Raw genomic sequence first — 25,388 nt, 5'->3', positions numbered from 1 at the left:
CAGATGAGAAAACTGGGGTAACGTGGCTTGCCAATGGTCGTATGTCAGGGTGGGATTCAGTTCCTTAGGTCTTATAAGATCCAGTGTAGCATTCTTTCCACCACATCATACCTCAATTCATAGTAGATTCTTAATAGATGTCAGTTGAATTGGACTGGGTTGATATTATCCAGTTCCAGAGAATAACCTCTGGTCTTCCATGTGTATGATTTGAAAGTTTGTTTTTATATTTTTCTGATTTGCTTTTAATGTTCAAGTTGACCAATTCATAATCTTCTCTAGGGAATTTTACAAGAGAAACAGAGCATGCCTTTTTTTTTTTTTAAATGACTTCTTTTGAAAGTACATTTTTTCTTGGTAATATAGCATTTCATTCCATTCAGACAGCAAGTTTAACTTAGAATAACTGAGTAGTTAAGTTGCTTATTAGCAGAACATTGATTTACATACACTAAGATTCCCTGGCATGTTTTACTTCAGAGCTGCTGCTAATTAAGAAAGGCTGCTGTTTGGAGGTGTGTTTATTGAGGGATTTCATTTAAAATGCTCTTGCATTTTCAAAGTCCTGAAATTCTAGGTAAATTACTTTGATAAAAGGATATTGAAATAGAAAAATCTTATTGCAGAGTTTTAAGTATAAAATTAACTCTTTTTGCAATTTAGAGTTAAAGTTTTCACAGTTCAGGGAAAACCTCAGACACTATTCAGCCTAACACTCTTGTTTTGCAGATGAGAAAACTGATACCTAGGGAGATGTCATCTTACCAAAGTAAAGAAGGGAGAATATGTTAATGTCTTGAAGATGATTTTGGATCAATAATATGTTTTAAAGGAAGTCAGTAAAAAAGTTTGGTTAGGTAACACAGAAAAGTCAATTTACTGCTCTTGCTCTTACCCTAGTGATTGTTTGAATCATGCAATATAAATAGCTCTTATCTTCTCCTTTTTCTCTTCCTTTCCTTCTCTTTACTTACTCCTCCTCTTCAAAGTATGGGACTTCTGGCCACAGAGAAAAAAACCAGCTATGGAGAAAGAGACCAATTCTCTTAAGAAGGGATTTGAATTTCTCTCTATCCCTACTACACAAATTAGTCATAGGGTCTTTTTTAAAATTAAAAAAAAAATCCCCCCCAATTAATTAATTAATTGATTTGATTGATTTTTAACAGTTTTTTCTTCTGAAATTTTGAGTTCTAAATTCTCTCTCTCCTCCTAACCCACTGGGAAGGCAAGTTATAAATTACCAATTTTACATGTGAAATCATGCAAAATGTATTTCTATATTAGTCATTTTTTAAAAGCAAGAAAAATAAGTGAGAAAATCATACTTTAATATGCACTCAGAATTCATCAGTTCTTTTTCTAATGATTAACATGTTTTCATGATAAGTTCTTTGGAAGTATCTTGGATCATTGTATTGCCAGAGTAGCCAAGTCTTTCACAGTTGATCATCATTACAACATTGCCATTACTATGCACAATCATCTTTTGATTCTTCTCACTTCACTTTGCATCAGTTCATATAGGTCTTGCAATATTTTTTTCTGAAACCAACGCCTTATCATTTCCCACAACAATAAACTATCCCATTATAATCATTTGTTACAATTTGTTCAACCATTTCTCAATTGATGAATGTTCCCTCAATTCCTAATTCTCTTCCACTACAAAAAGATCCACTAGAAATATTTTTGTACAAAAAGATCTTTTTCAAAAACAAAAACCCTAAAGATTCTTTTCTTGATTTCTTTGGGATACAGATATAATAGTGTTATTACCAGATCAAAGGTATGTACAGTTTTTTGTTTTTATTTGTTTTTTGCTCAGGCAGTTGGGGTTAAGTGACTTGCCTAGGGTCACACAGGTAGGAAGTGTTAAGTGTCTGAGGCCAGATTTGAACTCAGGTGTTCCTGATTTTAGGGCTGGTACTCTATCTACTATACCCGTCTGGTATGTACAGTTTTATAGCTGTTGGGTTTAGGTCTTCTCTAGTTCATTAATGTAACTAATTATCTCATTCTCTTTAGGATTTGTCACTTCTGAATATATATAACATGGTATCCCAGAGTTGTTTTAATTTGTCTTTCTCTGAATTAGAACATTTAAAAATATATTTGTGAATAGCTTTGATTTCTTCTTCTGAAATTTGCCCATTTATGTCCTTTAACCATTTATCAATTGGGGAATGGCTCTTATTTTTACAAATTTGATTCAGTTCTATACTCAGTATACAAACTTAATGTAAATTTTTTTAATATTACTTAATTGTCTATGGTTCCTTTTAGCAAAATATAGTTTTCCTGATAATCCCTTTTAACGAGATCTATTTTTGCTTTTGCTTTATCTGAGATGTTTGCTATCTTGGTTCAGCTGAAGCATATTAGATTACAGTTTTTTTTTTATTGGATCCCAATCTCTGATGCATTCTGCTTCATTGCATTCCTCACAGTTATAATTACTATGTATTTTCTTCCATTCTGTTTCCTTCTATTTCTTTTTCTCACAATCTTTTTATCCTAACCCTCCTTAAAAGTCTATGTTGCTTGTAATCACTGCCTCCCTTGATTTTTCTTCCTTTTATTATCCCCTTGCTCTTTTTTTATAAGAGAAAAGATAAAAAGGGATAAGCCCTTTCCCTGGCTATTACCCTATTGGGTAAAGTTACATTTCTATACATAGCTGAGTGTGTATCTATATTCTTCCTCTGAACCAGTTCCAATGAAAGTAAATTTCAAGCAGTGCCTGTCACTCCCCTCATTTTTCCCTCCACTATAAAAACTCTTCCTTACATTCCTTCTTACATTAGAGAAAATTTGCTCCATTCTATTTCTCCCTTCCTTCTTCTCTCAATGCATCCCTCTTTCTCACCCTTACAGTATTTTTTGGAGATCATCCCAAAATAATCAAGTTACACTTATGTATGCCCTTTCTCTAACTGCCCTAATAGTAATATAATTCTTAGTAATTACATTAATCACCAAGTTCCTGTATATAAATATAAATGGTTTAATTTTATTGAATTTCTTATGATTACTCTTATGTTTACCTATTTATGCTTCTTTTGTGTCCTTTGTTTGAATATCAGATTTTTTATTAAACTTTGGTCTTTTCATCAGGAATACTTGGAAATTATTTTATTAAATATTCATTTTTGTCTCTGGTTATTTTTTAGTGTATTCCTTTGCCTTCTATCATATTTCAAGCCCTCTATTCTTTTAACATAGAAGTCACTAAATCTTGTGTTATCATGACTGTTCCACAACATTCAAATTGTTTCTTTCTGGATATTTGAAGTATTTTCTCTTTGATCTGGGTGGTCTGGAATTTGGCTATAATATTACTGGGAATTTTTATTTTGGGATCTCTTTTAGGAGGTGATAGGTATATTCTTTCAATTTCTATTTTACCTTCTGGTTTTAGGATATCAGGGGAGTTTTCCTTTCATGATTTCTTGAAATATGATGTTTAACCTCTTTGATTATTATTTTAGGTCAATAATTCTTAAATTATCACTTCTAAATCTATTTTCCAGTTCAATTGTTTTTCTGAGAATATATTTCACATTTTCTCTATTTTTTAATTCTTTTTTATTGTTTCTTGATGTCTTGTGAAATCAATAGCTGCTACTTGCTCAATTATAATTTTCAGGGAAATATTTTTAGTGAGCTTTTGTACCTCTTTTTTCACTTGGCCAATTCTGCTTTTTAAGGTTCTTCAGTGAATTTTTCTGTTCTTTTACCATTTGATTAATTCTGGTTTTTAAGGTATTATTTTTGTCAATATTTGGGGGGGAGGGTGCCTTTTTTTACCCAACTGTTAATTTTTCTTTTCATAACTTTTCTTACATCAAACTCATTCATCCTGCCCCAGTTTTTCCTCTACCATTCTTATCTCTTTCTTTAATTCTTTCAGGATTTATTGTTGGGTTTGGGTCTAGTTAGCATTTTTCTTTGAGGATTTATTTGTAGATGTTTTCACATTGCTGTCTTCTCAGTAAATGGCTTGGCCTTCCACCATGGTAATAACTTTTTATGACCAAATTATTTTGTTGTTGTTGTTTGCTCTTTGTTTTCCAATCTGTTTTTTGATTTTGGACTTTATATTCAAACTGGTCTTTGCTCACCTAGAGGAGGAGAGACAAAGAATTTGGACATAAAATCAGATATAATTTACTAGAACATCTAATTTTCCAGGTGAGGAAACTGAATTCAAAAAAGGTTTATTTAAGGTGAGAAATGGAATTTGAATCTAGGCCTTCTGACTTCATATTTTTTTTTCCTTTATTCAGAGGGGATCAGTTCACATTTTATTTTTAACTTTGGTTACTTATGCATATGGCATGTCTTAGAAGGGAATGGAGAGAGAAAGAAATGAAGGAAGAGAAAAGGGGGGGAAGTAAGGTCAAAGGGAGACAGGTCATTTATTTATGTATACTGTGTGCCAAATATGGTCAGCTAAATAGAACAATGGATAGAATTCTGCGCCTAGTGTCAGGAAGATATGAGTTCAGATTTAGTCTCAGACACTTATTAGCTGAGTGATCCTGGGCAATTCTTTTAACCCTGTTTGCCTCTATTTCCCCATTTTGGAAAAAGAAATAGCAAACTACTCCAGTATCTTTGCCAAGAAAATCTCCAAAAGGTTCATGATTAAAATGACTGAAAACATGACTGAAAACAATCAACAAATGTACAAAATACTATGTTAAATATTGGAAATATAAATCACAAAGGCAGGCAATAGCTCCTATCCTTAAGGAGTTTATATTCTAATGGGAAAAGCCAACATATAAGGGAAGCTGGGAAAATGGAAAGGTCATGGAGAGGAGACTTACTGGTACACCGAAGAATGGAATAGAGGCTGGGGAAATGGTGCAGAGGCCTGTGATCCACCAGGTAAGGCAAAGCTCATGTAGCAAAGCAAAAGGAGCCAGGGACAGAGCTCTGGTAAGCTGTGGAGAAGGGAGTTGAGGAGGTAAACTGAAGCAAGGCATGAAAATAGATTGATAGGGATAATGAGAGCTGGACCCAGAAAGAAAAGGCAAAAGCTCACTTATCAGAGCCAAGGGACCTAGGGCCAGAGCCTAGGTTAAGTGCATAAATTAATAATATATGACAGTATGTCATCATAATGATTCCCATTTATTTAACACTTGAGGTTGCACTAAACACCTTTATCACAATAACTTTGTAAGGTTGGTAGTTATAACAATGAGATGTAAGCTAATGAATTCCTATCTTAGGAAAAATTTAGAATGGAAACTTATTGCTGATACCTAGGAGCTACATGATCATTAGAAGACCTGACTGTTGAATCTGGCCAAATGTTAACTCTCTGGGTAGATTGTAAGTGACTTGAGGGAAGGACTTATATTTATTTGCTTTATCTAGTTTTTTGGGAATTTGATTTATTGACAGGCTGATTGAATCTACTATGATTTATTTTGTATATGTGAAGTAAATTGAACTGAATTTTAGTCAACTGAGCCAACTGTAGGCAGTGAACTGGCCTTCATACTGTACCTAGATAGGCCTCCTAGGCTCCGCTTGAATGACTATGGACATGTGATTCAGAAATTCTGTATGTGTGTGGAGTGTTCACATAATCTGTACTCTAATAATGTCTGTATATCTAGGAAATGAGGTAAGTGGCCAGCTCTCTATCATTATTGATGATGACAGGAGAATCAGAAATTCCCATACTCCAATAACCCTGGATTTCAGTCCCTGCCCTGTCCTGCCTTTGTTCAACTAGAGATGAATGGGCCACATTTACTCTTCACTTATATATCTAAAACCTCTAAGGAGTGAAATGATAGGTTATGAAATGGGCTAGCTTTACTTTAGAGTACTGTTTTCAGGCTTTATTTTGAAAAGATCAAATTACAAAACAGGAGACAAAACTCATTCAAGGAGTTCTCTCCCTACCTCTCAGCCCAGCTCTGGTTCCATCTCTTCCATAATATCCTCTGGAATTTTCCAATCCACTGTCATTATTTCTTCCTCTCAACTCTGTAGAACATTGTTTAATTATCTTGCACCATATGTACATGGCCTATCTCCCTGACTAGAATATGAGATCCTCTGAGGGCACGAGTCAACTTTATTCTCTACTCTTTACCTAGCACAGAATTCTGAACATGGAGAGAAGATACATAAGAAGCAACATTATATAGTGTGGAAAGATCAAGGAATTTTGAATCGGAAGAATTGGTAGTTCTATGGTTTTTATAGTCTTAATCTCCTTATCTGTAAAATGATAAACAGTAATTTCTACTTCCTACCTTGTAGAGTTTCTATGAGATTCAAATGAAATAATGCATATAGAATGCTCTGTAATCCTTATGCATATTATAAAAGTTAGCTAGTATTAAATGTTTGTTAATGATGATGAGGAAAGCAAAGTTTTAGATCTTAATTTCCAAATAATTTGTTTAATCAACACTTCCTTGCATTTTTAAGCCAAAGAATCAAACCAATGAAGACTACTACTAATTAGTCATGGATGTTTTTATGATTTAAATAAATGCAGCCTAATTTTTAATTAATAAATAATCATATGATTTAGGTCTAAAAGGTCACTTTACACATCGGGAAACTAAGGTTTGGTTGTGAGTTAGGAGAAGAGATTTCATTTGGCTAAGTTTTCATTATCAGTAACAAACTGGCAGAGCCAATATTTGGATCCAAACTTATCCGATGCTCTTTTCACCACACTGGGAGTAGATAAGTGGATAATATTATTAGTTACAACCTCTAAGTATAAGAATTTTAGGATTATAGAGTTAGAATTGGGACCTTTGGAGTAAATTAGTCTAGTCAATTCACTTTACAGTTGAGGAAGCAGAGGTCCAGAGAGGTTGGGACTTGATCAGAATCAAATGGATAGTAAACATTGGAACTGGAATTTGAGCTTAAATGTCCCTGACTCTAGAGGCAGTGTTCTTTGCCCTGTAACACACTGTCATTTTCAAATTTGTGTTTAACTTTATCCAATCAGAGAAATATGAAAAGTCATATACCTGTAACATGCTTAACTAGCAGAATAAGGTACAACTTCCCTGCAGAAAAACTTTAGTTAAGTTAGGAGATGATAAATGATGAAGAAATTTCTCATCAGTTTGGGCTGGCAGTAAGCATGCCCTTCCTGCCTTTTTAAAGGGGCTATTTTTATTATTTTTCTTATGCAGTCAGACTAGAAAGACTCTTACAAAATCCAGATTGATGAAATTTTAACTTGTCATAGAAAATCAAAGACCTGAAATACCTTTACTTGGCATATAAAATTTGAAGATTAATATAAAACATTAGTTACCAATTCATCCATTTTGAAGGTGAATGTTAGGATTTTTTTTTTCAAGGTACTATTTTAGTTAAGAAAAATTACCTCAAAAAAGTATAGCTTCATAGAAACAGTTCCCAAACCATGTTTAGAATGTATTTGATATTTTGTATTGAAATTTAACCCTCACTTTAAATACAGATAAAAATTTCAGCTATATGAAGTAATAGTGGGAAACATACTAACCCAAAGCATGTGGTTTCAAGTAAATAAACTTCCCTGAGCTTTAGTTTCCTAATCTATAACATGAGAGTTAGACTAGATGACCTCTGAGCTCCCTTCTAGCTCTTATTTAAATCAATTCTGTTACGATAAGCATGTGTAAAGAAATTAATGTTTTATGTTCTGGATGTGGCAATGAGCTCAACATCAGTTTTCTCTTCTTTTCTATTTAATACATTCTAAGTACTCCTTTAAGGCAAACTATGGCCATGAAACTAGTACTAATAGACAAGTATGTTAACAACAAATATTGTTCAAATTTGCTGCAAAATTCTCTGAGGATCAAAAGGCTCAGTCAGGTTCCTAGGAAGTAACTGATCATAGAAGTTCTGATATGTTTAGAGTTCCATCTCTTCATCATACATGATACTACATATCCTGCTGAAACCTGGAACTTTGTAATTAGAGGAAAAAAAGCTACACAAAGGTGGATTTGCTCCAGTCAATACTGAAAAGGAAAATGATTATCCTTCATATTTTCATTAGCATCTTACCTGCTGGGCAGACTATAATGTGAAGATCAACAATCTAGCCAAAGGCCTGAGTTTTCACTGCACAGACTTCAAGTAAATTTTTATAATACTACTAATAATAGAAAATAATGTTATACAATCTCTCTGATTTTGTCTTTATATCTGTTTTCTCATTGCCTCAAATGAAAATCATCTGAAGAATCAGCCCAACAGCTCTTTCCTGTTAAACCAGTAATCCCAGCCCATCTGATCTATCCAAGGGTGATTTGGGGCTCCAATGAGATAATAATAGGTGGGGAAGAATTTTGTAAACAGATGGCTATCTGAATGTAAGGATAATTATGCTCATCATCAATATTAATGGCAAGGTGAGGGGAGTAAAATTCATATCTGGCCCACTTTAAGGGAAAATATAGCATGAAACAAGATCAGGAAAGGTAATATTTTTATGATCAAACTTCGTTTTGGGTTAGATGAAGATAATTGGTCAGTTTTATGGATAACAAGACTTACAGACTGTTTTCTTATTAGTTTTTCCAATCATGTATAAAAAATTTTTAACAATCATTCTAAAATTTTGAGTTCTAAGTTCTTTCCCTTTCTCCCTTTTCTCCTATTCATCAATGAGAAGGCAAGCAATTTGATATAGGTTATACATATGCAGTCATGCAAAACATATTTCCATATTAGTGATGTTGTGAAAGAAAACACAGACCAAAAAAAAATCATAGACTGTTCAAACTGAAAGGAATCATGTCATTCCTCTGTTCAGTAAGGTCCAGGGACTCCCTATTACATCTAAGAAAAAAAAAATTATAAACTGCTCTAGCATTTAAAGTCCTTCACAATCTGACTCCAGCCTACTTTTGTAGGGTCTATTCCATCATTGTTCTTTAGACAAACTATCATCCAGCCAAAATGATCTTGCCATTCTTCCATGCGACATTCTATTCCCATCTTGGTGCTTTTGAACAAGAGATCCTCCATGCCTAGAAAATTCTTTCTCCTCATCTCTGTCTCATGACTTCCTTCAAGAACCAGTGAAAATCCTACCTTCTATAGGAAGCCTCAACCCCTCTTCTAGCACCTTCTCCTTTAATTATTTCCTGTTTATCCTGTATATAGCTTTTCATAGGTATTTGTTTGCTTGTTTTCTCCTTCAGTAGATTGTGAGATTCCTTGAGGTAAGAAGCTGTTTTTTGCTGCTTTGTCTCCATAGCACTTAACACTGTACCAGGCACTTTATAGGTGCTTAATAAATGTTTATTGATTGATTGATTTACTGACTTTGGTAGCAGTCTTCAAGCACATAAAGAGATGTTCTGTGGGAGTTATTAAGTTTGTTCTACTCATTCTAAAAAGGAAAGAAATAGAAATAAGAAATTGAAAAGATGTCCAAAAGTGGAACTGGTAGCCTTGGAAGATATTTGAGTCCTTCTTCTGAAGGCTGGACAACCTCTTATCAGGAATGTTGTGTAGGGGATTTCTGTTCCCCCAGATATCAGTTGGATCAGCAACTCCCAGAAGGTTCTTTCAATATAGATTTTGTGTGTGTTGTAATATGGGCAAGGCAGACCCTATCTCAGAAGTGGGCTTGGAATGAATGTGAAGTAGAAGGTCATGTGGAAAGAACAGTGGATTCGGATTCAATGGGTAATAATCCTAACCTATGTTAGGGTAAGACAGTTTACCTTTTGGGACCTTGTTTGTCTTATCTATCTATAAAATGAGCATCTTAGCCTAAATAATTTTTTATGTGTCTTCCATCTTTAAATTTATGATATCATTTGAATTGGAACTATAGTTACTTGACCTCTTACCATTTATGCGACTTTAGAGAAGCAGCTTAATTTTGGGGCTTCTTGGTTTACATGTAAAATGAGGGAAGTTGAGGTAGATGATCCCCATTGTTCCATCCAGATCTACCATGCTCATATGATTGCTAAATAAAGTTTATTTGGGGTTCTTCCTCTCTTTTGTTACACATTCATTTCCTTCTTTCTCTCTCTCTCCTTTCCTCTCTCTCCTTTGCCAAGTCTCCAAGTATCTAAGTCCTTCAGGATTAAGGTAGTCCTTAGTTTAAGTCAGGGTAGAAGCCCTTCTCTTTCATCTATTTACTATTTCACCTACTTACTACAATCAACTAAAATCTCTTGATCAGTTTTGTGTTCCACAGCAAGAAATCACATTCAAAGTGAAAATACCATTGGGAGAGAATGGTATGATCCTGCAGTTAGCTGTTCTAGGGAAGCATTACATTGTTTTACAAGTTGGCAGCATCTCTAAAGCCATGTTTCTTATGTATATCTGTGTATGCACTGCCTTTGAGTTTTATTTAAGACCTTTGTTTTTGTTAACTAGGAGAGTACCTATATCATGTGGGATTTATCTCATTGTGAAAAAGGTCATGGTAATGAAATCTCTGTCCCCAGAAAAGTGCAAGCCTTCTAAGGATGCTATTGTTGAAAGTGTAAAGTGTTCCTGCATTTGAGAAAGAGGTAGAACTAGATATGGAGACAAGAATAACTTTGGCTTTGTTCTAGGGCACCAAAATTTAAAGGGTAAAAAAAAGAAAAATCCTTCAGTAGTATAGAAGCCACTATACTGAATAATCTCCCCTCCAGGTAAATTGAATTTATTTTAATTTGCTTCCTACATTATTTTTGAATTATGAATTACAATTGTTGTTTTCTCTAAGTGCCAAAATCCCTAATTATGATTCTGTAACTGTAGGTAGTTTTTGAAGTCCCTACTAACATTGAGATTCTAAGATATGATTCTGTGACTGGAAAGCAATGTGGTACAGAAGAAAAAGTGCTAACTCCATAACCAGAGGACCTTGGTTAAAATATTGTCTTTTATGCTGTATGACCTAGTTAAGTATCTGAACAGGAGGGCACTATCGGTTGAGTGCAAGAGAGGAGAGAACAAAAAGGGGGGGGAGAAGATATAAAGGGGAGAATATAAAGGACTAGCAGAAACATGAGAGACTTGTACTCACTACAGCAATACTCTAATTTGTCCTTTCTGATCCAGTCTTTATTTTCATTTAAAAATGTATCTATTCCAATTCCCATTCTCTTTGGACATTCAGCTGAAGTGTTAATGGCTAGATAATACAAGTGTTCTTTAAAGTGTTCTTTAAAGAGAGGTATTCACAGCCTTGACATATTTTAAATTGTTTTTTAAAAATTCTGAAATGAATAAACATGAAATAAAATGAGCACTTCCATATACACAGCAGGAAAAGTTCAAGTCTCTATTAAAGTTTAAAGTATATAATAAATTCATCCTGTAACTTTGTGACTTTGGTTCTCTTTGTATTAAAAACAAGAAACCACTTTGATGATTTTCTTTTCTGATAACCCTGTCCCTAACAACCTCCCTCCCCACTCGAATACTGCCACCCCCCCATCCAAATTAGAGGGGGTGGAGAAGAAATATGCGGCCAAGAAAAACAAATCCCCACTCTTGTAGAGTAGGGAAATGTATTTCTTATTCTGCAAATCGAGTTTATGGTCTCTGTCAGGAGAATTTCAGGCATCATGTATAAAGAAATAATTTTATGTTTGAATACAGTTTAGGCTAGTAGTAGAGAACCAGCCTCAGTCAGGAAGACCCGGGTCAAGCTCTGCCTCTGCCTCTTACTGGCTGAGTGAACTTGGGCAAGACTTAATTTCCTGTTGCCTTCAGGAAAAAAAAAAAAAAAACTTTAAGATTATAAATTGTAGAATAGTTGCTTATGTGCATCTGTTGATAGAGGGAGTTTCCAAATAACTTGCATTCAAATAAGCTCTTTATAAATATTAACTCATTTCATCCTCACAACAACCCTATGAGATAGGTGCTATTATTTATTATCATTTCCATTTTATAGATGAGGAAACTGAGGCAGATAATGATTAAGTGATTTTTTTTCCCAGGTCACACAATCAGTAAGTATATGAGGATGAATTTGAGCTCAAGACTTCCTTACTCCAGGTTTAGCATTCTGTTCATTGCACCAGCTCTTTTCTCTAATTTTCTTATAGGGGAATTCCATATAATAATGAAATAACAAGCTCCTGATCAAATCTATCATGTGCATATATATGTGTTTGTGTGTATATATATATATATATATATATATATATATATATATATATATATAGAGAGAGAGAGAGAGAGAGAGAGAGAGAGAGAGAGAGAGAGAGAGACACAGAGAGAGAGACAGAGAGAGACACAGAGAGAGAGAGAGAGAGAGAGAGAGAGAGAGAGAGAGAGAGAGAGACAGAGAGAGAGACAGAGAGAGAGAGAGAGAGAGAGAGAGAGAGAGAGAGAGAGACACAGAGAGAGAGACAGAGAGAGAGACAGACAGAGAGAGAGAGACAGAGACAGAGAGAGAGACAGAGAGAGAGGAGAGAGAGAGAGAGAGAGAGAGAGAGAGAGAGAGAGAGAGAGAGAGAGAGAGAGAGAGTTGAGAGAGAGTTTGGGGGGAAGGGAAAGGGAAGAAAGAAAGGAGGGAGAGAGAGACAGAAAGAGAGAAATAGAGATGGAGACAGAGAGACAGAGACAAAAAGGGGAAAAGAGAGACAGAGACACACAGAGACAGAGAAGGAGAAAGAGGGGGAGAAAGAAACAGAGACAGACACACACCCAGACACGGAGACAGAGACAAATTTTCTGTCTCTCAGAGAGACAAACACAAGGAGAAAGTGAGAAAGAAGCATTAAGGTCATAGATTAATGAGCAACACAATCGGAATTTTAAAAAATATACGAATCACCGGGAGGTCCTGAAACACAAGATTTAGCAGATTTTATAGCCCCAGTGCTGGTCAGTCATTCTCCATCCCTGAGAACCAACTTCACTGAGAGGGACACAGCCATCAGGTAAGGAATTCTTTTGGCCTCGGAAAACCTAGTTCAGTACCTGAGGCCCCCGGAGGGCTTATGAGTTATTTCAGCAGAGGGGAAAACGTCCTTGTGTGATATCCGCGGCCATAGGATGTATTCTGGGTCCATCGCATGTCAGGCCGGGGAAGCTACTTGCTGATTACCGAGGAAGTTATCCTGGATCTGAATGTATCTAGAAAAAATTCCCGGGTTCCTCCCGTTTATTAGTCTCTGATAGGGTGAACCAGGCAAGCTGAAACCCCAGGGCAACAGCCTTCTCCCCGCGCGCCCCCTCTATTCCCCCGTCCCATGGGCAGGGAGTCCAGGACCGTGCCTCCTAACACATGTGTCTTGCTTTAAGCCTGCGCATCTGGGATCCAGCATTGGGATGGAGCTGCTCTCCAGGGCCAGAGGAACAGCTCCGGCCGGCTGCAGTGGGAATCCCAGTGTCAGTACCAACTGCACCATCTTCAGGACGGAGCCAGAATTACGGCGCTGCTCCCTCCAAGGCTGGAGGGTCACTGGATCTCCACGAGGTAAAGATACTTCCTCTTCCAGGGCGATCACAAGCTCTCCCTGCTACCTGCCGGGCTCTAATCCTCGGGTTACCTAGTACCCCGAAAATTCATATTAAAATCTCACTACTATATTTGATACAAGACCAGTCTTCCAGTGACAGGGTCCTTTGCTATGGTTTCAACCCTTTGAATTAGAACTTTGCTGGACTTCCCAGCTTAGAAAACCGGAATTTTAAAATTATTTTCATATCAGAAACCCCTTTGGCAGAAATAACAAAGCCTATGGACGCCTTCTTAAAATAATGTTTTTAAATGTATAAAATAAAACACTTAGATTGTAAATTATATTGTATTGTAAATTATCTATCCTATCTATCTATCCTTAAAATTTTGGGAGTTAAGAACCCCTGTTGTACTTTTGTACTTTGTGTTTTTATATTAGGGGAAAGGCAAAAAAAAAAAAAAAAAAAGCCAGGTGAGTCCTGTCTGGGAACACCACTCAGTACACTAGTTCTTCCTCCCCCCCCCCCCCCATTGGTCCCATTCCAGAGCTAGAATGCTCCCATGTAGTCCACGTGCTTTATTTTATAGGTGGGAAACGCCCACATGACTAATTAGGCAGATCTTGGACTCTATATCGCTAGAGAGATTCCCCATCCACTATGCCTTAAGATCTTATTCTTGTAGCCATTTGGATATCTTTCCAGTGAACACCAATCCCTAAAGTCTTAGCTGGGCCTATTTCCCAAGTATGCAAAGTGGTCTTGCTCAGTTTTGTCTCTGCCCTAAGACATTGCATCATCAGGGCCAGAGAATAGCCATGGGTGTTAGCCTAAGGTTCACTCTTGTGGGATATCCAGGAGGAGGAGCTGTGGGAGATTGGGTTGTCAGACACCTGGATGACTCTGTGCAAAAAATGCTGCATGAATATTCTGCATCTGCTACCCTCATCCCCACCCACCAATTTGAAGGAAGAACAATGATGTGTGAGCATTTGTTAGCATTTCATAAAGAAGAAAAGAATGGGCTGGGGAGTGGGGAAGAAGGAAGCTACTCTAGAAAAATTTTTGGGCTTTTCATTTCTGGGATTCTCTAAAAGACTTGCTTTCTAAGCCTCTAAGAGACTTCATAATGGAGCCACCACCCCTTCCCAGTCCCTGAAAAAATATCTGAGGTCCTTGCCTTTCTATAGATCCAGGGACCGATTTTCTGATGTTCAGTCATTTCGATCATGTCCAGCTCTTTCTGACCCTATTTTGGGTTTTTCTGGCAAAGAGTGTGGAGTAATTTGCCATTTCCTTCCTGCTTGAGGGAAATGAGGCAAACAAGGAACACCATAGCATCCCACTTTTCCAAAATTCCCTTAAACAGTTTCCAAGATAAAATCAAGGTTAAAATTATAACACAGCTCAATAATAGTAGCCTTAAAATGAACCCTAAAATATGCTTTTTATTAATTTTTGTGAGAACCTGTTCCTTTGAGTCTGGGTCTCTGAGAGAATTCAGTTTTAAATGTGTTACATAGTAGAAAGTGTGCTGTAGAAACTGAATTGTTCCTTGGAGACCTGTCAGTTTTTTCCCTTCCATAAAGAATCGTTGTCTATCTTTGGAATTGTCACCACTTATCTCAGTTTCCTCAGCTGTAAAATGAAAGTGTTTGACAAGATGATCCCTAAGGCTCTTTCCAGCTCTATATCCAATTAACATTAGAACCAAGGAATCTGCTTCAAAGTTTAAAGAGAAATAAATTCCACTTCAAATAGTGAGAAATAAACTTATAGGTGTTGGAGGAGTCTGTGGAAAGGAGATCTAAAAGGGTAGTGGCATTGGACCTGAGAGTTGGGAATCAAACCTCAGCAGCTTAGTGGGCAATTCACTTAACCTCAGTTTTCTCATCTGTAAAATGGGGATAATAATGAGGATGAAATGTAATCATTGGTAAATTTTTTTTTGCCAACCTAAAAATGCTAAATAAATACTAGTTATGATTAGTTATTATTATTGTAATGTTTATTTGAGTAAACTAGGTGTTTGGGATAAATCTGTAACTCTTTGAGGTTGGTTAGGTCTCTAGGTCTCACACTACCTAGAGTGTGGTAGATAGAATGCTGGGCTTAGAATTCAAATTCTACCTCAGACCCTCCAAAGCTGTGATCCTGTCTCAGCCTTAGTTTCCTTATCTTTAAGAGATAGCACCCATTTCTTAGGGTTTTTTCAAATGAGGCAATACATACATGAAATATGCTTATATTATATTTATGTAATATAATATTATATATATATTTTATAATATATTATATGCATTATATTAAATGTCAGCCATGGTTATTGCCATTAGGGAGGGTACCTGTATTTAATCCTCTTGTCAGAGTCCAGCCTTGGCCATTCTGATGTTCTCTTGTTTTTTTTCCCCCATCCTTCCTTCCATTCTCCACATCACTGTAGCTGTGAGGTGCGCCCAGGGCCGGAGTTCCTCACCAGGTCATACATGTTCTACTCAAACCGCCTGTTTAAGGCATACCAGTTCTACTACCAGGACCCTTCCTGCCGGGAACCCTTGTACTCCCTGCTCATCAAGGGCAAGCTCCGCCTCCGCCAGGCATCCTGGATAACTCGTGGGGCCACAGAAGCCAACTACCACCTGCACAAGGTCGGCATCGTCTTCCACAGCCAGAGCGCTGTTGTGGAGATAGCAGAGCGCATCAATCGGACAGGTGGCAGAGGCTGTGGTAAACTACTCCCCCCGGGGAGGTCCTGGATACCAGGGACTGTCTATGAACTCCTGAGCGCCAAGGCTGAAATAGACTGCACTGGGGCCCTGGGCTTTGCCATGCATGAACTCAGCCTGATCCGAGTGGAAAGGCACTATAAGCTGCAGCAGATGCCAGGCAACAGGGTGGTGGAGGAGTTGTATCTGGGTGACATCCACACGGAATGGTCAGAGAGGCTTCACTACCGACCCACTGGGTACCAACGGCCACTCCAGAGCGCCATGGTAATAATACTAGTCATTACACCACTTTTTCACGGTTGTTACTCCAGGTCTGCATCGATTCACTCTTATTTAAGATATTTTTGCCAGGATGACAAATCTGGTGAAATCCCCCTTCACTGCCCAGGTGTGGGGTGGAGAGGATTCTGGGCTCCAGAAGCTAGTACAAGGGAACAGAAATTTTGGGCAGGTTTGTCAAGTTGAAAGGGCATTGAGTATGGGAGGGGCAAGAGACTATGTCTGTCATCTAAACACCAGTCAAGATAAGTGTAGAGGGACTCATTACCAGAAGGTTGGGCAAAAAAGGAATGATTTTTCTTTTTGGCTGCAGGATCACATTAAGGTTGTCTACTAAAGGTGTAGAAAAGTTGTGTTTGCTTTGGGAGAGGGTACTCTCACAGTGATGTGGAGGTGAATCTTTTATAGTTTCCTTGCATACCGATAATCTTCCTTCTTCTCACCCAAATTAACTGTTGATGGCAATATCCATATTTGGTTGGGAGCAGAGTAAATGAAATGCACTCACACTGACGATAATCTAATAATTTGTGTCTAGAGAAAGCAAGGAGACTTGAAAAATTAAGTTTTGACCTTGTTACCCAACTCCCATTTACAGATGAGGAAAGTGAGATCCAAGGCAGTTAAGTGATTTGTTCCATGTTTCATTAATAGTTAATGACAGTGCTGAACTAGCATCTTTGACTTACTGGTTCCACTAGACCTAAAATCTCACATTAATCTCACAGCATATGGTATGTTATGTTTAAATAATCCCAGAAATTGTATCTGTCTTTATCTATAGATCTTCTCTGTAAGCAGGCAGGAAATTCTTTGATAATAGTGAGAAGCAATATATCTACCAGCACCTAATTATGCATAGAGCAGTCAAGGATTCAGACTGGATAGAGAGATACTCCTCTCACTAAGGGCTTGGGGAATAAAAGGATGGATGGAAATGAACTAACAATTTATGCCCTCTCCCCATTGAGAACAGAAAAAAAAAAAAAGATCACAATGAACAAAACACCTGTTTTTTGTTACCTGAGAATGATTCATTCCTTTTCTTTTTGTACTTTGTGTTTTGAGGCAATATGAAACCAATGTTGACCTAACTTAAGAGATGAGAGAGAGCAAGCATCCATAGGGAGGTTATCATATTGTCCCATAATAGTATTGGGAGAGGAAATAGCAGAGAATTCAGGCAAATGCTATGATCTCAGAAAATGCTGAGAGTACATGGTGAACAACCATTTACCTTCTCCCTAAGCGAGGTTTCTTCCTTACCATTCCGTCCCATCGTCTCCTCTTTGGCCCCATCCCCCCAAACTCCCCAATCTCAGCCAGTCTGGCTTCTTTCCAGAAAATTTAAATTTATCCCCAACTCATTTTGAGATGTGATTGAGAATGGGATTTGAAGGGTGCCAGATGTGTGTTAAAAATACTACTCATTAAAAAAAAATTGTTAAAAAAAAAAAAAAAAGAGGAGAAAAAAAAATCAACCCAAGAAATGCTTTACAGAGGGGAAGAGGCACATAGCTCTAAGTAGCACATTCCATTGTTACACTGTGCTTTACTGGGCTACAGCCATGCTGGTGAGCTAAACCAGATGGTAAACATAGAGCATTTGGAGAAGCTAATTTAAAACCAATCAGGTACCCAGATCTACTCACTGGATTTGGTGCTAATTCACCAGCCTGAAGTGGACCAAGAACATCTTAGTACATGAGGTCATCTCTCAGGAATAATAAGAAACTGTCAGAAATTACTTATGAAACATTTAATCTACTAAGACTTTGGCTACAGACACAACATGCTAATTTTGTTGGGGTGGGGGGGCGTTGGTTAAGAACAAGTAGAATTCTAGACAATGCTAAAATGAACATTCAGAGTAAGACAGGATAATTTTCTTTATCTTAAAAAAAATTAAATCTAAGGAGAAAATGTCATTTTTCTCCCTACCCTGGCCCCTAGTATCCTGTCTGCATCTGCTCTGAAGAAATCTTCTTGCCCCAAATTACCAGCTATTATCAAAGAATTTCCTGCCTGCTTGTGAAGTATATGTATGTATGTGTGTATATATAATGTATGTGTGTTCTTTTGGGGATTTATATTTAACTTACCATGTACTGTCACTATATATTAAGGTGACCTAAGTTGTAATGTTAGCCCCAAATGGCTCAATTACAGACTGCAATCAAGGACTATATAGTACTACAGCTACCTACTGATGGGGGTGAGTTAATTTCTACTGCAACCATGTCTAACTATTAACTGGCATATTTTAAAGAGCTTTCACAACCCCCAGGGTGTAAACCTTGCAAGCCAAACGTATATTTTTTTCTTGTACAAATCTATGAAAAGTTAGATTCATCATGTAACTATATGTACAAAAGTCTTAAAAAGAAAGCCAAGAGTAAACCAGTCTTTGATCAAATGATTCCGTCCCATTCCCCAACCTTTCCCCCTTATCTGGTACCTGGTATTCAATTTTCTTGGTACCAAGCTTCTCAGGAAATCTTTGATGAACATTTTCAATTTTTTTTTTTTTTTTTTTTTAATAAAGGGAATTTGTACAAAGATTTCATGGTTGGGCTCTTCCCTTACCAAACCAAATTCCCCCCTCCCATTTCCTTTTAGAATTGCAGAGCAGTTAGATCTTCCTGTTATGACAAGGGACAAACCTACAAATTATTCAATTATAAAATCTAATCTCTCTGCTCTCCCTTTTGACTCCATTGACTGAGTTATGAGAAGGATACTAAGCTATCCTTGTGGCTTTATTCTATGTCACATTTGGCTTAAAGCCTTCACTGTCACACTAAATCCAGCTTTTAACAGTTTAAGAAGAGGGAAATGAATTGTGGAATAGGGATTAAAGCTCCTAGAGAACAGGCTTATGATCTTAAGTTTGGAGAAGGCTGGGAGTAAGATGGGTGCTATGAGGTAAGTGTTAGGAGAAGTATCAAGGAGTTGGAACAATTGGGTTCTAGTCCAACTTCTTTCATAGTTCCCTTTCCTCTCTAGTCTTCAGTTTTCTCAGCTTTAAAGGAGGTTGGATTATACTATCGCTATGATTCCTTCTGATTTTCTCATCCTCTTGTACTATTATATACTTATAATAATATATTATGTATACATGCATACATAATATATAATACATATATACATAATTTATTATATATAATTTGTATATATATATAATACACTGATATATATATAATTTATATATTATGAAAGAATTATGAAAGAGGTTGGACTAGAACCCAATTGTTACAATTCCTTGATATATATGTATATGTATGCATATATGTATATTCCCAGACTGGTACTGGGGTCTCAGGTGCTTGGGTGCTTGTCAGCTAGATCACAGCCCATCCATCCCTCTCAAGCCTGAAGGTCTTCTTAAGGGGTCTTCCTTTGATTCTTAGTATGTATGTAGCAATAGGGAGATTTGTTTGTTTTTGTTTTCATTTAATTTTCATTTAGGGGCAGCTAAATGGCGTTGAGGATAGAGCGCTGGCCCTGAAGTCAGAAGAGCCTGAGTTCAAATCCGATTTTAGACACTTAACACTTCCTAGCTGTATGGTCCTAGGCAAATCACTTAACCCAAATTGCCTCAGGAAAAAAAAAAAAAAAAAAAAAAAAAGAAAGAAAATAGGGTTGCAGAAAGGGAGATTAGAGAACACAGATCTTTATTTTGCCAAGAGCCCCAAGTCTTACTATGCCTGGCTTTTTTTTTTTTTCATGCTTTTTAGGTATAAATTGACTTTTTAATAGGAGACTTAGAGATTTAAAAACTTTATTCATAAATTCCCCAAAAGATTTCTAATGAAATATTTTTGTCCTGTGGTAACTGGGGAAGAAGCTTGCAGGGCTGGGGGTGGGAGTAGAAGGAGGGGAGGGGAGGTTGTGGTCTACTCCTCTCAGGTTGACTGACCATACTTCTGTTTCCTCATTAAATTCACTTTCTTATTTTTGCCCTTTGCCAGCACCACTCACACCCTTGCCCAGCTTGTGGAATCATTTACCGTTCGGATGAACACCACCCTCCAATCCTGCCCCACAGGGCCACACTGCCCCTGCGGCTCGGTGGTAAGTGGGTCAGCTTGCGGTGCGAGGTCCGGCCCGCGGTGCTCTTCCTGACCAGACTCTTCACGTTCCACGGTGGTAACCGGACGTGGGAAGGCTATTATCACCACTACTCCGACCCGGCTTGCCGACAGCCCACATTCACTGTGTATGCCTCTGGGCACTACAACAAAGGTACCCCGTCCACCAAGGTTAGAGGTGGCACAGAGCTGACATTCAGGGTCACCCGAGCCCGTGTGACCCCCATGGACCAGGTTACAGCAGCAATGCTGAACATCTCACACCCAGGGAGCTGTGGGGATGCAGGGTCCTGGGCCCTTGGAGTGGAGCAGGACGTCACCCCAACCAACGGGTGCTCACCCCTGGGCATCAAGCTCCCTCACGTGGAATTTGAACTCTTTAAAATTGAACAAGACCTAAGAGGCCAAAGCCTGTTGTTTATTGGAGAGAGGCCCACAGATGGCTCCAACCCAGACATCCCAGAGAAGCGTCCTACTTCCTATCAAGATCCTCTGGTGCAATGTGCGGGAGCATCTGGCGGCTTTTCTAGACAACTTCATCATAGTCATCAGCCGGAAAAATATAGTGGCAGGAACAGATCCTCAAAAGTCCATTCTATGGGCAGCCTACTTCTGATCACAACCCTGACATTTTTAAGGTGGGACTTAAATTGATGAATTGTTGGCTCCCAAAGCAGGAGGGAATTCCCTGCAGTTTGAGACATCCCTCCAGGCACATTTCCAAGATCAGCACCTTTTCTAATCCCTGAGACTTGCTTAAATATGGATAGTGGAAGAGTGGTCTTCTTGAGACTAGACTCAGCTTACAAATGTCCACTTCCAAGTTCCTGAGTAATGCTGATTCTGTTGAACTCAGTAGTTCATACTAAATCTGGTGATGTAAATTAAAGATGCTGCCTTAAGTTTTAAGTGGCATGTATTCCGAGGCTACCTCAGCCTCTCAAAGTGCTGCCAGAATTTCTGTGCTTCTCAAATTCAAAATTTCCACCCTAGAAATGTCCAGCCTTCCAGGACCTCTGTTTATGAGGTAGGATTATTCCTAAGGGGCGTTCCCTTTGGTCTCATTCAAAGCTAAGGAATTCAAAGACATCTGAGAGACAGGTTAACCAGACACAACCCCTTCCAGATTACACACAGGCTAGTTTATTATTCACTCTTAAACATTTTTAGCTACTGGATAGCCAAAAAACTCATATGGATTTTTGGCATAGTTTTTTCTTCATCAGAAAATTTCCAGTTCTTTAAATACTAGTAAGAGAATAAATGGCATGGATATCTTATAGGTGGATGGCTTTAGGTCCATTTTTATTATTATTTAGATCCATTTTACAAATTGGTAAATGGCAAATCTAGAAAATGAATTTTATTGTAATTCTTTAGTTATTTGTAACCAGTACCCCAGATGGATAAAAATATTTTCTTGGGTTCTTAACATTTTTCTTTTTTGTGTGTGTGTTGCAAAATCTCTCTTAGAAATTTTCAAGTGCATAAAACAATATACATAGGATTAAAAAGAAAATCAATTATATCAAAATGTTATTTAAGTATTTTAAAAGCCATCAGACTCCAGGCTAATAACTCTTGGATTATTTGATTCCTAAGATTTTTTTTTTTTTGAGTCTTTGTATTCACAGCATCTTTATACTACAGAAGCTTATTCCTTGAATCATATTGTCAAAGTTCTTCTTGACTAAGGCCTACAAATCTCTGTTAAACAACCTGAAGTGTGAATTTACTTATGTGGTAGAGAGTGGACTATAAATGGGAATGAGGGTGGTGGTGGTGGTGGAAGTAGAACTGAAGTATCATTTTCATAATTCTAAAAATTCCTCAAGCATGATGAACTCGAGGACTTGAGAAACATTTTAATGATTTCCTCCTTTCACCCTCCATCCCTACTTTCATCACTTACATTACATATTTTAAGATTCAAATCCAGGTCTTACAAGTGACTTTGTTTACGTGGAATGAAGCCCCTTTTCTTTGCTGGTCTGGTTTCTTCATCTGTAAAATGAGAGGGTTTTTAGATAATTTCTGAAATCTTTTCCAGTTCTGGATGATAAGATTGTTTTTAAAACAAGTACTGCTTTTCACTAGAATTCATCATTCTGGTCCATTTCTTTTGTTCAACTGGCATCTGCAGAAAAAACCCCATTTGACTTTCCTAACCATTCTTGTTTTTAAGAAAAGTTAATCTTTGTAAGTTCCAAACCAAACTGTCTTTCAGAGAATATATTTATAGAACTACAGTTGTAAGATTACTCATGTATAATGTGGTGAGGCTTTGGAGTAGGTAGATTCCAAGGGGATGCCATTTACACTAACCAATTCACCTATGTATGGTGCAAATGAATCACATTTGCACATCATATTACAATTTTAATCATATTAAAATTTAAATATATTTTTCATAAACAATTATACAACTGAACAGTGATCCCTGTGGTTATTAAAGGCTGAGGAGCGTAAGGGTTCATGCTCTAACTTCGATTATAAATAACTAAAATTTCTTGTTGCAAACTGAACCCAGAGATTTAGAGAAGAAGCCTAAAATAGAACATATAACTATATTAAAAAGTGTTGCTTAAAGGGAAAACCCCCTTACAGACAGACCTCAAGTGCTTCTCTATTTCTTTTTTCTGGGGCTCTGATTTTAGGGCTAATTTTTCAAATACTTTTTTCTTTTGGGCATTGAAAATTATCATTCCATGTTCAGGCTTTTATACTCTGTGGGTAACATTTTAAATTGAAATTGAGTGTATTGCTGTGAACTTTCGGGGAAGAAGTGATCATTGTGACCCACATGCTACCTGTAGAGCTTCAATTTTTTGAAGATATCAGATGGGATTTCAAGTTTACAGCTATCCCTGCCTGAAATATACTATAAATTTCTTGTAGCAAGTTTTGGTGACAGTGCATTAGTGTTCTCTCCCACTTAAAAAAGATTTTGTTGGTATAACTTCATATTGTAGGCTCCTACTACATTAGAACTTTTATAATTCAAAGAGAAGTGCAGCTATTCAAATCCCAATGAAATATTAACACTAATTTTCCAAATTGTTATTTTGAGACTACCTTGCCCAGGCAGGAAATGATGCAGCTACCATAGGATTGATTCCAATATGATTTGCCATGAAAGCTTTTATCTACTCTATTTTTCCAACCTGGGCCAATTTGTTCCTTCTTAGACAGCCAGTAGCCCTCATCCACTCCTGGGAGCCTACCATAGATTTACTGTGGAGAATCTGACTGGCTAGCCCTATGCCTCAGAACTCCCTGACTCAAAAGAGATCCACCACCTTGGCCTTCCTAACAAGATCTACAGGTAGGAGCCATTGTGTCTGGCTGCTTTCCTGTTTTTTTCTAAGGATATGTTTAATCTCACATTAATGTTGCAGAAGACAAAGTGTCCAACAGTATAATGCATACTGTTGACTGATTGGATCACCAACTTCTGGCGTGTAGGTATTTATAGAATAGGAAAGGTCGAATGAGGCAGGTGACTATTTGAAGAACACTGAAGGAAAATAAAGTTTACCTACAGGGCTAGATGAGATTCTAGGAGGGGAAATTAAGTGGGTACTTCTAAGTGGGGGGAAAAAAAAGTATGGATATTTTGTCTCAGTTTAGTGCTTTGCTAGTAATCTTTAATGACCTCAAGTGGTCAAGAGATGTATCAATCTCCATTAACACAAGCAAAGAGGGCTCACAAAGAACCCCATACAAATGCAAGACTGGAGGAAATATGCTGGCCTTCCATTACTCATTTACTACCTCTCAGGTTGCTTGGCTTCCAAGTCAGGCTAAGCCCAGAGCCCAAGCTGGGGAGCTCTGAATTCACTCCCAGAGAGGCACAACTATGTGGTTTGAACATCTCATTAGTTGGTGGGTGTAGTGGCTGGCACACTCTAAGATGCTTACTTTCCAGCAGTCAAACCATCCAAGTCAGCGAAACCTGCAAGTTAGAGACAGCTGCTGTCTATGAATAACAGGTTACACAACCTGGCAGAAATTTTTCTTACATTTGACATATTGCTATGTCCAATTATAACATAGCTTCCTACATGGGTAGAGTAGGAAAATCATCCTGTCAACCTATGCATCTAAAACTTTTCACCTTTGGTTTCTGGGTCTTAATTTCCTTATATATTGTTTGTCCTTCACTCTCCAAGAGGAATGTTGTGGATGAAATAGATGATCCCTGAAAGGTCCTTCCAAGTATGACATCATATGGCTCTTTTCCTAGATGACTAAGAGACTGACTCATAATATTTCATGATATATTTGCAAAGGAATGACTATAAAACTATTAAAACTTTTAATCGGGGGTTTTTCCAGTGATATTTTTATTCTTGGGGTTGCTAACAACCTGTCCTACTTGTATGATACCGATATCCTCACTCTCCTTCCAAGAAATACACCTTTGCCCTCATGCTTCTAGATCTTAAGGAAAGTTAGCCAATAAAATGGGATGGAAATAGCTCAGAAATAGGGACCAATTCTTAGGCTTCAGATTATGAAAATTTATGATCTGGAGTGACAATTTCTGCATGATGAATTCATTTCCCCTAAAAGCTGAATCCCAAATGTTTCTGTTTGGAACTCTTAAGACTTTGTAGGTCTTTTTTCTTTTTGCCAGAAGGTTGGAGGTAGGATCGGTGGGTCTTTCTGAAAATTCATTGTTAGGAGAAGGAATCTTATTTAAAAAAAAAAAAAGAAAAAGATGACAGCATGACAAAACTTCACATTTCTGGAGTTATACTCTATAAGGTAGGAACTAAGTGTCTTCCACATCCATCACCCTAATGTACATTCCCTAAAGATTTTTGCAATTTAAAATGGCAAATATTTTGAAGGC

At 37.3% G+C, this 25,388-nt stretch overlaps 1 protein-coding gene across 1 annotated transcript in view; it reads left to right on the top strand.

The window, feature by feature from the left end:
• APCDD1L (APC down-regulated 1 like) overlaps nt 1–22,953 on the top strand; it is a 52,721-nt gene extending 29,768 nt beyond the window's left edge. Inside the window, exons 2-4 of the mRNA XM_074288690.1 lie at nt 13,273–13,447; nt 15,875–16,424; nt 20,411–22,953. Coding sequence (XP_074144791.1) covers nt 13,273–13,447; nt 15,875–16,424; nt 20,411–21,184 — 1,499 coding nt within the window. The 3' untranslated portion in view covers nt 21,185–22,953. The remainder of the gene's footprint in view (nt 1–13,272; nt 13,448–15,874; nt 16,425–20,410) is intronic.
• The last annotated feature ends 2,435 nt before the right edge of the window (nt 22,954–25,388 follow it).

Source organism: Sminthopsis crassicaudata, chromosome 2 (genome assembly GCF_048593235.1).
Source record: "Sminthopsis crassicaudata isolate SCR6 chromosome 2, ASM4859323v1, whole genome shotgun sequence".
Taxonomy (NCBI): domain Eukaryota; kingdom Metazoa; phylum Chordata; class Mammalia; order Dasyuromorphia; family Dasyuridae; genus Sminthopsis; species Sminthopsis crassicaudata.
Note: the sequence above shows the minus strand (reverse complement) of the source record. Positions and strands in the feature narration are given on the sequence as shown.